The sequence below is a fragment of the Mustela nigripes genome, chromosome 4 (genome assembly GCF_022355385.1).
Source record: "Mustela nigripes isolate SB6536 chromosome 4, MUSNIG.SB6536, whole genome shotgun sequence".
In the NCBI taxonomy this organism is placed as follows: domain Eukaryota; kingdom Metazoa; phylum Chordata; class Mammalia; order Carnivora; family Mustelidae; genus Mustela; species Mustela nigripes.
Genome location: NC_081560.1, coordinates 70,326,255 through 70,341,921, shown reverse-complemented (window position 1 = coordinate 70,341,921; position 15,667 = coordinate 70,326,255). Strand labels below are relative to the sequence as shown.

Here is a 15,667-nt window from a genome sequence, read left to right as displayed (position 1 = left end):
CACCTTTGTTCTGTTCAATGTGTCATTCTGAGATGCAGACTGAAAAAATAGTACCAGTTTGGGTCATGGGGGAAAGAGCAAGAGCCAAACCATGTTATGACTCTTAAGGCTTCCACTCTGATGTGGCACCCCGACTTTCTCTTGCAACTCACGCTTGACTGTTGGAGAGAGAAATACACTTCTGCCCCAGGGAGGGCACTACAAGTTCAGGGCATTGGATAAGGGCATTGGATTCCTACAGGGAAGGGGAGTGGGTAGAGATAATTGGGGAAAATAGTATAGTCAACCCCATAGGAGTGGTAGTTTATAATTTTTACCTCACCTAGTTCAAAAAGAGCTAGAGGTCGTCATGTTACTTTTACTCTAAAAGACATATATTTAGTAGCATCAAATCAAATATAAGACTAAAACAAAATTGAGGAGGGGAAATAATGTTTCATTCAGTTAAATGGAGAGAACAAATGCAAATCTTCACTTCTTGGTAGACATAAGGAAATGAAGAAACAGTGCATTCTACTCTTCTCATTATGCAAGAAGGGGATTGAATGACAATAGAAATGTGCTCTTGGTGGTAAATTCAGAAGTCAGTAACACAAATTCTACCTAAGGATTACTCATAGACATAGTGGACATTGTTTTCTTTTTTTTTTTTTTTTTTTTTTTTTAAAGATTTTATTTATTTATTTGAGAGAGAGACAGTGAGAGAGAGCATGAGCAAGGAGAAAGTCAGAGGAAGAAGCAGACTCCCCATGTTGCTGAGAGCCCGATGCGGGACTTGATCCCGGGACTCCGGGATCATGACCTGAGCTGAAGGCAGTCGTCCAACCAACTGAGCCACCCAGGGGTCCCTGGACATTGTTTTCTAATAGTGGATTTAAGCAACTGAGAAAACTTGTATTATGCACCTTTGGTATGTCAACCCTATAAAGTAGAACAGTCCTGAATAAAACCTTACTCAGTGAAGAGAATCTCACCATTGTAATTTCAACCTTTGCCACCACCAGATCTTTTATTGGAATTGCAATTAGGTAACAATGCCTAGTATGCTTTTAACTCTCAGGTCTTCCCATTTAAAGATGGGATTAGGTGCTTCCATTATTCCCTCCAATAGACTTTTATGCCTACCACTTTCTCTCCCTCGGAGGTCTTTATCTTCAGTTTGTACATATTCATAAAATAGAACTTTGAGAGAACCACTCACTAAGGGGTCTCCAACCAGTTAATGCTATTCTATCCCCTGTTATTGCATTGAGGTGCTTGAAGATAATAAACTGGCAAAGGTAATGTCTCTTCTTACAAAGCCAGAAGTACAGTTGTGTAAATAAGATTGATTAATTTTGGGTGCCCGGGAAGATGAAGGAACTAATTATTCAGTAGTTGGGAGGCACATTTTAGAACATTAAAGGCATATTTAAAATGTCCTTTTCAAGTAGTATTTATTTGGCAGGTAATTAGGAGAGATTAAACAAAAAAGTGTTAATGGGGCTTCCCAGCCCCAGGTGGTACCTAAATCTGTTAGAAAGGCCCAGGGAGCCCTTCACAAGTGCAGAGAACTAATCAGAATGCTTACTTGTGTAAAGAGAAAATTCTGTCAGCCTGACAGTTTCCTGCAGACAGAAGCAGAGAAATTTTAAGGAATGTGTCTCATCACTGAAATAGCCTTGCTATTCAAGGTTCTCTCTCCTGGAGGCAGCTCGCACATGAGTAGATATGATAGGTCGGAGAGGGGCAGAAGATAGGTTGCCAGAATCCATGCTTGTAAAAACTACAGACCATAGGACAAAATTACTACTTTAGCAGCTGAAAAAAAAATAAGACACCAGCACATCATGCATCCAGATTTAACATAAAACCAGAATAAAGTTATCTTTAAGAAACTTGATATTTTCATATGCAGTGTTTAAGAAAAAAATTTATCATTGTTTAATTTAGATTACATTCCCATATATCTGTTTTTCTAAAAATACTTACATTTTATTGGTCATTTATAGGTAATATTTTTAAACAATTTTAAAACCCTTTCTGAGCTGGTAGCTGTGTATACAACATGGTATTTTGAGAGAATGTTCCAAGAAGTGTCATCCTTCAGTACAATGTACAAGAAAATGATATTAGAGATGTGTGGGGGGCTAACATAGAATATACAAACAATAATAAAAATAAATAACAGAAAGCAGTGATAGAGTAACAGAGTAAAATGATAGAATAAAAGCTCTCAAATGGAATAAAAGCTAAGGGCTTAGGTAACAGACATATTGATTTTTTACTCTGGTCCTCACTTCATTGTTGAGTGCATTTTTCTAAATTGTTTGAACTGAAAAATAAATAAATAAAAATAAATTGTTTGAGCTGAACTGACTTTTCCTTCCTTTCCTTTATGCCTCATTTATAGCATGTCCAGTTAACTTTTATGTGCTATTTATGTCCAATAATGATGTCTCCGCTTAGTGTACTGTGATAAGAATAATGAACATCCTTCCAGCTTGGATTCTGTTCTTGCTCTTCCCCGTCAGATTCTCAGCTCCTACAGATGAAAACATCTGGAGTTGGAGTCACCTTTGCAGCATATAGAGCATCTAACCAGGCACTTTTCACTTTCGTAGGTGCCCAATATATTGGACTGACACACCTTAGTTTTTAACATCCTGACTATTGGAGAAACATCTTTTCCTCCTCTCTTATCCTGATCCACAGCAGAGGAACACACACTTACAGTGTCTTCTCTGTACTCTTGTATTTACTCCTCTGCAGAGGTGTCGGGGCTCACTAATTGAGTTCCCCCGGGCCACCTTTCAGGGTGTGATCCCGGTTCTCTGTGCCCCCTGCTGATGAGCTGGGTAAGACAGGCTCACTGTTCCTCTAGGTTGTGGTTTTCCTCTGTGCTGTTCGTTGGTTGCTTTCCCTCTGTGGCTTCTCCCCATGAGTGTTCTGGACTCACAGTCCAGATTTTAGGATAATAGTTTAAACAGTGCTTCCCTTGTGAAGCTTTTCCTCAACAGGTTTGGTTTCTTTTACGTAGCACTCTATACTTCTCCCTCATTGCATTCATCGTAATTATAATTACTTAAAAATAACAGCAGTAGCTAAGATTTCTTGCTCCCTTGTTAAAGGCTTCGTAAACACGTTGTGTGCATTTTCTTATGAATTCTTCACAGTACCCTTTTTATACACCAAATCATTAAAGCCCAGAGATAAATAACTCGCTTAATGTCATGCCAGCTTCTAACTGGTAGAACCCAGATTGTCTGATCCTAGAGCCAGTAAGTTCTTTTCATGCTTCACAACCAGGAGAGGAAATCAGGAAAGTTAATTCTTATATCCAGGCAAAGTTCAGAGAGATTATAGTATAGGTTGGAAGCAAGAATAAGAACTTCTCACTAGTGATCATTTAGGAGGAGGTTCTTTTCTCAGTTATCTTGAGGCAGGAGGGAAGGGGGGCTTGGAAGACAAATTCACCAAAGTAAAGCCATTTTGGTGAACACAAAAAGTCAGTAGGTCATGAAGAATCATAAGATCAGACTCATGGGAAACCACAAGACACACTCCCTCAGGCAATAAGAGCCACACAGCCTGGACATGCTTAAAATTGCTTCCATAACCTTAAGATAATGGAAAAACCAACTGCCCAATGTGAATGATGAACCCAAAGTTAAAGAGTAAACCCCTCTCTTTAGCTAACTTAAATAAAACTTATAAAACCCTTCCTTAGAGGCAAAGTGGGGGTCCTCTTCCTCACCAGGTAGGAGAGACTGCTACCTTGCTTATGAAGGAGTTGCTTTCTTACTTCTATGCTTAATCTTTGTCCCTTCCTCTGAAGGGCTTGCTTCTGAGTTCTTTCTTCCATGATGCTGAGAGCCCTTTTTGCAAGGGGCCTGAGGCCCTCCCTCCTGGAGTGTTGGCCAGTTTGGCGTCAATCTGGGTATTCCTCCCTATTCTCAAAGCACACTGTGTCCACTCCTCTCCCCTGTCCTCTCTAGGGAACTCTAGAAGGGAAGAAAGGGAAGGTGAAGTGCAGCTGAATGAACCACATCTTAATCCACTGGCCACGTTTTTTTGAACCAGGCAGGCTAACTTCAGAGCCATGCTGTACTTTTTTTAAATTAAGGTAATATTCTCACCGTAACACAATAAATAATAGAGAAGAGGTCATGATGAAAAGCAGCATTCTCCCACCCCAGGGCCCTCCTGCCACTAGCGTGCAGGAAGTTTCTTGGTCTGTTTCTGTTTACCTTTCTTCTAGTTGTAATTTCTCAAAAAAGGGTGATGAACAGTAAATGTTTTGAATTCTTGTTGGTCTGAATATGTCTGTATTCTGCCCTTTCTCTGAATGGCAATCGAGCTATGTATAGAATTGTAGATTAAAAATTATTTTTCCTTAGAAAGTTGAAACCTCTAGTATTCTATTTTACTGTAGATGAATTTCTTTTTTTTTCTTTTTTCTTTTTTTCTCTTTCTCTGAAAGCTTTTGGTGTTTATTCCCTTGATAGTTCAGAATTCTCTAGTGATCTGTCTAGGTGTGAGTTATTTTTCATTAAATGTGTTGGGTAGTTCATGACCCTTTCAGTCTGAAGGCTCTTGTGTTCCTCAGTTGTGACTAATGCTACTATTTATTTGATGATTTCCACCTCCCCATTTTCTCTACCCTCTTTATTCTTTGATTTCCTGTTGGTCAAATGTTTAGATTGGCCCCTTCCTGTCTCCCATATTTTCTGTAATGTTTTCCATAGTTTTGTCTTTTTGCTGTACCTTCTATAGATGTCATTTTTTCAATTATTTTCTTTAATTTTTAATTTTAAAAGTCACTTTTAAAATCTTCAAGAGTCCTTCCATATTCTCTGTTTTTCCCTCCCATATTTTTCTGCTATACTGTTTTACATAATTATTATATATGTATAGCTTGAATTAGTTGTTTTCTCTGGGATCAGCTTTTCTTTTTTGCTTTTACTCTCTGAGTTTTCCTCCTGGGCCTGCTGATTTTTGATGACCTATTCATATCCAAAATAGAAGGCCAAGGCAGCTGTGGTGCTGCCTGGGTGTCCCCTGCTGAGTAATGAGAGCTATGCTCTCCCTCTCCCTGCCCCCTTTCTTCTCAGTAGGAATCCTGAGAGGGGACTTTGTAAAGAGCATGGCAGGGCTGGGTGGATTTACTAGTAGTCTTTACCTTAAGGGGACAGATCCTCAAATTTCTCGAATTAGGTAGATTTTCATCTGTGGTGCCAACATCTACTCTAGAAGCCTTCATCTTTGTAATTTATTATTTTTTTAAGTTTGCTCCATTTTTTTGTTTGGTTTGTTTCATATACATAATATATATATTATATTTATATATATGAAACCAAACAAAAATATATATATATATATAAAATAATATATATATTTAATAATATATATTTATATATATATATTTAAAGATTTTATTTATTTGAGAGAGAGAGAGAGAGAGAAGGAGCAGGGGAAAGGGGAGAGGGAGAGGGAGAAGCAGACTCCCTGATGGGTGGGGAGCCTATGTGGGGCTCAGTCTCCAATCTGGCTGGGATCATGACCTGTGCTGAATCCTGAGCTGAAGGCAGAGAGGCTTAATAGACTGAGGCACCCAGGTGCCCCTGTTTCCTTCTTTTAGAGAGAAATCCTAAAAATTGTTTTCTTTTGTTTCTGTCTGTGGGAACAGCCTGGCAACCTGTGCTCTGATGTTGGTGAGGGATAGTGGTAGAGGAGGGCATGCTGACTGGTAGTTTTTCCCATAGGTGGGCTTCAGATAACCATCCTTTTTCAGCTGCATTTTTTGTTTGCATCCTCTTGCTCTACCCACTGAATCTAAGCAATAACCATCCTACAAGAATAGCTTTCACCTCCTTCATGGTCATCTTTGCATTTTGCCATCAGTCTGCTCCCATCTCTTCTCTGTCATCCAGACAGGGGTTGGGACACCATAGCATGCAGGTCAAATCGCTTAGGCTATCTGTTTTTATAAAATAAAGTTTTATTGGAACACAGCTATGATCATTTGTTTGTATGTTGTCTGTGGCTGCGTTTGTGCTACAGAGGCAGAGTTGAGTGGTTGCAACGGAGACCAGCAGAGCTCAGTAGTTGCCACAGCATGTGCTCTGTTCCTTTACAAAAAAGGTTTGCCAACCTCTGGTTTAGAAATTTTTTGAAATTTCTAATTTTCTGATCATGCCTGCTCACCTTTACTTCCTCATCCCTTTCTCTTCATAAATACAGGCTTAATCCACTGTAAAATTGCTTTAACTCAGTAATTCTGAGGAGGACCATAAGCGTCCTCAGGCCTACGAAGGCCTACTCTGCCCTCATGAGCTGGAGAGACAGAGTTCCTATTCTTACACCTTTTAATATGCCAGCAGCCTGATTATCAATGGCTGCCTTCCTTGTGCGACCTTTTAAGGTGTGAGAGCAGAGACTAATTCCTTGTGTCTTAACAAAAGCCAAGGACATAGTAAGACTCCAGAGAGTCTTTGTTGAATATTAGATGAATAAATGAATATAAATATGTTTAAAAATTTTTTTAGAGTAGTGGGTTTTTAATCTAGTTCTTTTTCTTTTGAATGCAACATTTAAAATAGCTTTTATCTGTTAATAATTCATTTATATATTCTTTAAGAATAATTATATGAACAATGGCTTATCTTATTATTAATAATGGAGAGAAGCCTTGTGTTCTGGATATTTATCAATGCAGATATTTGCATTCTACCTCATTTTACTTATTATCTCTCTTTTTTTCTTTTACAGGTTAAAATAATATAACACAGTATTTTTTCTTTTTTGTTGTTTTCCCACAGTGTCACATTATTTTATATGTATATAGTTGCAGTTTAAAAACTGTATGTTTGTGATTGATAAAATATCTGCTAGTGAACCAGAATGTTCTAGGAGCATAATTTTCAAATATTTTTCATTAGTAATTTTTTAAAAATGTGTGAAATAAAAGATGATTCTGAAACAATAGACTTGTAAATAAGAGTAAGAATAGCATCTGAGTTGGAATGGTTTCTACTTTTTGGTATGTATATGTGTCTTCCTGACCATCTGAGTATTATTTAGAATCATCGCTCATGTAAATTAAGTCAGCTGTATGGAGTTCTTAAATAATAAAGAAATGGTTTTGCTAGTAGACATTTCCATTAGAGTAAATTTGTCATTTTTTTTCTCCTGCAGTTAATGTGTTTCTCTTGAGTCATGGTGTCTTCAGTAGTACCAATTTAAAATTTATAACAGTTACATTAAGTAGAGCGAGCACCTGAATTATTTGCTCATTTGGAAATTAGGCAAATGGCCTGTTTTAACATCTTCTGCAGAAGAGCATTTTTTTTATGGATGTGCTCCTTTCCCTGTTATTTCCCATAAAAGAAAAACACAATTAGGGACTTGTTATTATTGTTATTTGATTCAGCCCATCTCCCATGTACCCTTCAAATACATCAACAAATTTATAAATGCAGAAATTTTGGTTTTTAAATTTCTTTTCCCTAACTGTATCATATGTTTAGAGAAAAGAGATTGTAATATTAGCATCTCCCAAAGAAGGGACTGAGGAGGACATTTTCTTAGCACTTTGAGAGTACTGAGCTCTTGAATGCTATAATGATAAAGAAATGTCCTTGGGGCATCAGGGTGGCTCAGTGGGTTAAGGCCTCTGCCTTTGGCTCGGGTCATGGTCTCAGGGTCCTGGGATAGAGTTCTGCATTGGGCTCTCTGCTCAGTGGGGAGTCTGCCTCCCCTCTTTCTGTCTGCCTCTCTGCCTACTTGTGATCTCTGTCAAGTAAATAAATAAAATCTTTAAAAAAAAAAAAAAGAAAGAAAGAAATGTCCTTGACCTCTGATGTAAGATTTCACAGGGCTAGGATTCAGGGGAATAGGAAGTGCCTTCCATGTATCCTTTTTCTTGCTTTTTTACTTTTGCTGTGTGTATATAAGCTTATGGGGAAAATGCTTTATCTCAAGTACATTGTCTTTTGTTTTATTATACCTAAACATTTTTGAGAAAAATTTTAAATGGAATCTCCAAGAATGTGGAACTGTGTTATGTGTTTGGGCAGTGTCATTTATAGAGGAGCACAGATTCCATGAATATTTGACAAACAGTAAAATACAATGATATAAAAACATTTTTATAGGTAGTATATAGATCAGTGCTATCCTGCAGTTCTTTCCAAGATGATGAACCTGTTCTGTATCTGTGCTGTCCAATATTGTAGCCACTGGCCACTAATGATTACTGATTACTTGAAACATGGCTAGGAACTGAGGAATGTAATAGTTCATTAAAAATATATGTATTGGTAAAGTGGTTTTTTAAATTGTCTCTTTATAATAATAGACTGATAGATTTTAATTTTTTTCTAAATTTGATTTTTTTCTTTTCAGGTAAATATATGCAGATGATGAACATTCTTAAGCCAATTGCCTTTGATGTTATCCATTTCATGTCTCAGCTATTTGATTATTACTTGTATGCAATATATACCTTTTTTGGTCGGAATGATTCAGTAAGTCACCTTTGGAGGGAAAGTCTGTTACTTATAAAATTTATTTATTTTTAAAATATAAAGGTTTTCATTCTCTTCATATAAAATACACAAATAATATTATTTTGAAAATTATCCATCAGAAATCTAACAAACTTATTGCTATCACCTTCTTGTCTACCTAATTACCTTATTTATATATTAATTTTACTTCAAAATGATAAACATATTTTATGTTATTCAGAGTTTTGGCAGAAAAAGTGCAGCATCTGTTTTTAACCTTAACATATTTTGGCAAAGAAAAATGTGTGGGTTGCTTTGTTTAAATCTGGCCCAGTGTGTATAATTACTGCACAGTAAATGAGACATTTTAAATATTGGCTTATAAACCTTAGCAGACACTACTACATCAGAAAATTATGGCAAATATTTATTAAAATAATTGAAAACCTTTGAACTGAACCTTCTGTGTGCTACAGAATTACTTCCTGTACTACCTTTTTGTGTTTCTGAAGCTCTTATTGATTTTATCTTTCCTACTCCTAAAGAGAACAACACAATATTAGGCAGGTAACTTATCTGCTATTTGGTAATTATTATGTGGCTCACCTCGATATTTTATAGATTTCTGTGTAAAAGGATATTGTTGGGTCCTATGACTATATCACAATGCTGATTTTTCACATAATATATTTTGTATCTTTTTAAAAATGTGAATTTTAATGGTGATTACATTTATTATATAAATTTTGTATCCCTGCTGTAATATATCAAAGGCATTTTTTTAATAGATTTTATTTATTTATTTATTTATTTATTTAAGAGTGTGTGAGTATGGGGAGGGGCAGAAACAAGTAGACTCTGCTGAAGCCTGGAGTCCAACATAGGGCTCAACCTTATGACCCGAGCCAAAACCAAGAGTCAGACGCCTAACTGACTGAGCCACCTAGGTGCTCCAAAAATATGATGTTTTAATAATGGGATCTTAACTTCCTATTCTTAATTCTCTATAATATTCCTTAGAAAGAATGCTAATAAAATCAGAGTAAGAGTGTTGCTGCAGAATTTAGGTTACTATAAAATGGGTACTAATTCATTGCTCTGAATTTGGAAACTCAATAACTAAATATTAGAGAAGAAAGACATTCTAGAATTTTAGCTAATTGTCAGAATCTTTAATTCTTCCAGATGAGCCTTTCTCTCTCTCCTGAGCTGAGCCTCCATACCAGCATTGTCCAAGAGAAGTTTTACAGTCACAGAAATACTCAAAATTTCTGCTATTAGGGTAGCCGCTGGCCACATGTGACTTTTAAGCACTTGCAATGTGATTAGTGTGACAGACTTTTTAATTGTATTTAATTTTAGCTAATTTATCTCTAGATATAAATGGACACATGTGGCTGCTGATCATCATATTGGGTACTACACTTATGGACCACATTGTTGATAATATGTATTAAAATAGGGCCCTTTGGAAGCTTTTGGGAACTAATTCTTTTGGACATGACTTTCTAGCTGATTGTATACTGGCACAGATTTGTCTACAGTGGAGTTCACTAGGACCTGAGAAAGTTAGCAAAGTATACTTAGGTGCTTATTGTAAAAAAGGCTACGTATTTTATTGAAAACAAAATATGTCATGTTTTAAAGGACACATTAACCTCATGTTTTGTATTAAAAGCATTTTCAGTCTTATAAGACTTAGTAACAGCTATTTCACTGTATTGAAATAATTAGCTGCCAGTTATAAGTATTTCTGTCCTTAACCTGGGTTTCTACACATACATCATGTTAGAAACATTTTGTATTATATGAACTGATAAAAGGTGCCTATGAGCAAGGATGTATGAATAAATAGAGCACTCACTCTACCTCTTGTATTTTTAAGAAAGATTTTTCCTATTGTTAGAGTATGCTTAGTAAACTACCTTTTATCTACCATGTGAATATTGGAAATATGTGCATCTTAGAACAATATATAATTCAGACCCTATTTTTGATTCTGCAGAACTGAAGGAAACACTATTTAAAGCACAACAAAGACTGACTCTCTATAAAAAGGGGTTTTACAAATTTATAAAAAGAACCACTCCATTTTTCTATATTCTATATAGAATATAGAATTCTATTTCTGTATTTTGCTTTGCTTAGTTTTTTTTAAAGATTTATTTATTTTAGAGAGAGAGCTCAAGTGGAAGCTGGGACACAGGGAGAGAGAGAGAGAGAGAGAATCTCAGCAGACGCCCTGCTGAGCATGGAGCCCAATGTGGGGCTCCATCCCAGGAAACTGGGAACACTGAAAAGAGTAGGGGGGGAAAGTGCAGAAGAAAAAGAGGCAGAGAGGGGTTCCCCAAAATCTTTTACCCCTGTATTTGATTAACTCATAACCTCTTTATATGAAACACATTGACTGGAGCCAAAGAAAAAAACATCTGAACAGAGAATGAAGCTGTTGCATAAGAGACAGTTTGTAGTGCAAGCCCAGCCAAGAAAATTACGTAGTGAAAACAAAGGAAACAGTGCTCAGTGGAGAAAAAACAAAATCCCAGAACTCCAGAATTAAATTGGTAATGCAGTCTAACTTTACCCAACATACATAAGTCCAAAAAAAGTGGAGTACATCCTTAAGTAAAAAGAAAATCAATTTAGTTTGACTCCAAGATGTTGGAACTAAGGGATAAGAATTTTAAATGGACTATCAGAACCATCTCAAATAAAGTAAGACAGAAGAAGTTTTAAATGTATGAACATCTCAGTAGAAAAATAGGAAGATCTAATAGAAACATTAATTAAAAAACCTAAGTGGGGACACCTGGGTGGCTCAGTGGGTTAAGGCCTCTGCCTTCAGCTCCAGTCATGATCCTAGGGTCCTGGGATTGAGCCCTGCATTGGGCTCTCTGCTCAGTGGGGAGCCTGCTTCCCTCCCCTCTCTCTGCCTACTTGTGATCTCTGTCTGTCAAATAAATAAATAAAGTCTTTAAAAAAAAATAGTTTGAAAGTGCTATTTTCTCTGCTTGAAAGCACTTTCATAAAAACAAACAAAAAAAACACCAAAGGGGAATCCTAGAACTGCAAAATAGAATTTCAGCAATTTAAAAAAATTTACTGAATGTACTTTACAATCAAATAGACATGGCAGAGGAAAGAATATGTGAACTTGAAGACTGACTAATACAAATTATTCAAAATGAAGAACATAGAGAAAAAAGATTGGAAGACAAAATGATCGAAGCCTTAGGACCATGTTAAGTTATAGCAAATGATCAAATATACATATATTTGGAATACCAGATGGAGAAGAAAGAGAATAAGGTAGAAAAAAAAATACTTGAAAAAACACTGGTCAAAATTTGCAGATACAGGATAGTAAATGAGTAGCAAGCAGAGTAAGCACAAAGGAACATAACAGCATGATACCTCATGGTGAAACTGTGCCTGGAAAACTACAAGGACTATATAGGACCAATGATCTGATTCAGCTGACTCCTCTTGGAAAACTGTAGAGGCTAGGAGAGAGTTAATAACTTTAAGGTACTAAAAGAGAAGAAAACAGTGTTAATCCAGAATTTGTATCTAGCAAAACACCATTCAAGAATGAAGGTGAGGGGCACCTGGGTGGCTCAGTGGGTTAAGCCACTGCCTTCGGCTCAGGTCATGATCTCGGGGTCCTGGGATCGAGCCCCGTGTCGGGCTCTCTCCTCAGTGGGGAGCCTGCTTCCCTTCCTCTCTCTGCCTGCCTTTCCTACTTGTGATCTCTGTCTGTCAAATGAATAAATAAAAATTCTTTAAAAAAAAAAAAAAAAAGAATGAAGGTGAGAGGCCCCTGGGTGGCTCAGTCAATCATCTGCCCTTGGCTTGAGTCATAATCCCAGGATCCTGGGATGGAGCCCCATGTTAGGCTCCCTGCTGAGCTGGGGAGGTGCTTGTACTCCCTCACATGATCTCTCTCTCTCAAATAAATGTATAAAATCTTTAAAAAAAAAAAAAAGAAGAAGAATGAAGGTGAAATTAAGACACTTTTCGATAAAAAGAAAAAAAAACTAAGAGAACTTGTCACCAACAGACATATAATACTTAAATGCTGAAGGAATTTTTTTTAGGCTGAAGGAAAGTGATACCAGAAAACTTGGTCTTCAGGAAAGAGTGAAGAGCATGGTAATGGAAACTAGTTGGGAAAATACAAAAGATTATTTTTTTCTTTTTCTAGCTTTTTTGTAAACTATATTGCTGTTTAAAAATGAAATCTTAACATTATTTTCTGGAGTTCATAATATATGTAAATGTATTTCATATAACAACTGTAAGAAGATATGTACCTATAAGATGACAAGATTTCTATATATTAGGTTAAATGGAACATTTTTAACAGCGAATGGATTGTGATATATCTAGAATGTATATTGTAATTCTTTGGACAATGAAAATTAATATTGAAGACTTAGCTCTTTTGCCAATAGGAAGATTATATTAGAATTCTAAAAAATAATATTCATATAATCAGAAAAGGCAAGAAAAGGGGAACCAAGGAACAAAAAAGAGATAACCTGTAATGATGGTAGCTTTAAGTCCAACCAGTGATCAGATTTAATATTAATGGACTAAGCACTCAAATTAGAAGGCAGAGATTGTCAGAATGATTAAAACAAATAAAAAAATAAATATTTAAAAAAATTTTGGGGGGCAAAGATTTATTTATTTATTTGACAGAGAGAGGCAGTGAGAGAGGGAACACAAGCAGGAGGAGTGGGAGAGGGAGAAGCAGGGAGCCAGATGTGTGGCTCAATCCCAGGACCCTGAGATCAGGAACTGAGCCCAAGGCAGATGCCTAATGACAGCCACACAGGCACCCAAAAGAAACACTTTAAATATAACAAAAACACACCTAGGTTGAAAGCAAATTCATTGAAAAGTTATGCCATGCAAACAGTAAGTGTTTGCTTTCTTAAGAAAACTACAGTAGTTTGGGCACCGGGGTGGCTCAGTAGGTTGAGTCTGCTTTTGGCTCAGGTCATGATCCCAGGGTCCTGGAATGGAGCCCCACCTTCCCCACATCAGGCTGCCTTCCTTTCCCTCTGCCCTTCCTCCTGCTCATGTGAGCACTCGCTAGCTCTCTCACTTCTTCTTCCTTCTTCCCTCTCCCTCTCCAGTAAATAAAATCTTTAAAAAAGAGTTGCATTAGCTACGTTAATATCAGATAAAATATATTTGAAAGCATAATGTGTTAAGAGAGATAGAGGGATTCATAATTAAGGGTCAGTTCAGCTGGAAGGAATAGCAAGCATAAATATGTGTGTGACTACTTAACATAGCTTCAAAATACATAAGACAGTAATTGACAGAACTCAAGAGAAAACAAAAAAAAAAATCCATGATAGCTGGAGATTTTAAAACTACACAGTAACTAATACAACAAGTATATAGAAAATCAGCAAGTACGTAGAAGATTTGAACAACAGTTTCAACCATCTTCAGTTAATTGATGTTTATGGGACACCACACCCAACAGTGGCAGAATATATATTCTTTTCAAGTGCACATGATATGCTCATCAGGATAGACCCTATTTTGTGGGCCATTAAGTATGTTCTAGTGAATTCAAAATCATGTAGAATATATTCTCTGATGATAATGTAATTGAATTAAAAACATTAAGATAACTAGGAAAAATCTGTTTGGAAATTAACACACTTAAATTAAGATTGGTTTAAAGAAGAAATCATAAGGGGCACCTGGGTGGCTCAGTGGGTTAAGCCTCCATCTTCGGCTCGGGTCACAGTCTCAGGGTCTCAGGGTCCTGGGATTGAGCCCTGCGTCAGGCTCTCTGCTCAGCAGGGAGCCTGCTCCCCCCCCCCCCGCCCCACCCCACCTCTGCCTGCCTCTCTGCCTACTTGTGATCTCTCTCTTTCAAATAAATAAATAAAATCTTTAAAAAAGTCATAAGAGAAATTGGAAAATATTTTAAAGTGAATAATAATGAAAACAGAATATATCAGGTTGTGGAATGCAGCTAAATTAGCACTGAGAGGGAAGTATCAAACTTCCCTGTAGTAAAAAAGAAGAAAATCTCAAGTTAATGATAAGCTTCCACCTTAATAAACTAGAAAAAGAAGTGTAAATTAGGTGCTATGTCTCTCCTTCAAAGGGCACCAAATCTATTTTGGGGACCCTACTCTCATGACCTCTTCTAAACCTGGTTACCTCCTAAAGGCCCCGTCTCTAGGTAGCATCACATTGGAAGTTAGGCCTTCAACATATGAATTTTGAGAGGACAACAAGCATTCAGTCCATAAATGGAATAACTAGAATTTACTTACATTGCTTGTGGAAATGCAAATTGGTACAGCCACTAGAAAATAGTATGGCAGTACCTTATAAGCTTAAAACTATGTCTATTGTATGAACCAGAAATTCTACTTCTAGGTATTTACCCAAAAGAACAGAAAATATGTCTTCTCAAGGATATTTACACACATATATATTCATGTTCATAAAAGTAATGACATTATTGAAGTAGCCCAAAACTGGAACCCAAATGTTCATCAACTGACGAGTAAGATATTGTGATATATCCCTGTTATAGAATACTATTAAGCAATAAAAGAGCATGAATTACTAATAGGCTTACAACATGGATGAATATGAAAAGCATGTTAAATACAAGAAAGAAGTCAAACATAAAAGAATACACATGTATGAATCCATTTATATGAAATTTTAGAAAAGACAAAACTACTATGACAGATCAGGGATTAAGGGTGGAGGGAGAGAATCAGTGCAACGGGCATAAGGACATTTTTAAAGGTAAGGGAATTTTACATCATGATTGTGCTGGTCATCGGGCTCTAGAGTTATCAAAATTCATCACACTGTATACTTGCAACGGCTGAATTTAACTGTACAAAAATAAGATCCTAGTGAAAAAAAAGAGGGGAAGTGAAGTAATAAAGTTTATAAAACCTAATGAAAGTAAAATGTATTTAAAATGGCCATATGAGGGGCACCTGGGTGGCTCAGTGGGTTAAGCCGCTGCCTTCGGCTCAGGTCATGATCTCAGAGTCCTAGGATCGAGTCCCGCATCGGGCTCTCTGCTCAGCAGAGAGCCTGCTTCCCTCTCTCTCTCTGCCTGCCTCTCCATCTACTTGTGATTTCTCTCTGTCAAATAAATAAATAAAATCTATAAA

The 15,667-nt window shown here is 36.7% G+C and overlaps 1 protein-coding gene across 1 annotated transcript in view; it reads left to right on the top strand.

Annotated features, from left to right (window-relative positions):
• VPS50 (VPS50 subunit of EARP/GARPII complex) overlaps positions 1 to 15,667 on the top strand; it is a 125,785-nt gene that overhangs the window by 90,142 nt on the left and 19,976 nt on the right. Inside the window, exon 22 of the mRNA XM_059396840.1 lies at positions 8,386 to 8,507. Within this exon, the coding sequence (XP_059252823.1) occupies positions 8,386 to 8,507 (122 nt within the window). The remainder of the gene's footprint in view (positions 1 to 8,385; positions 8,508 to 15,667) is intronic.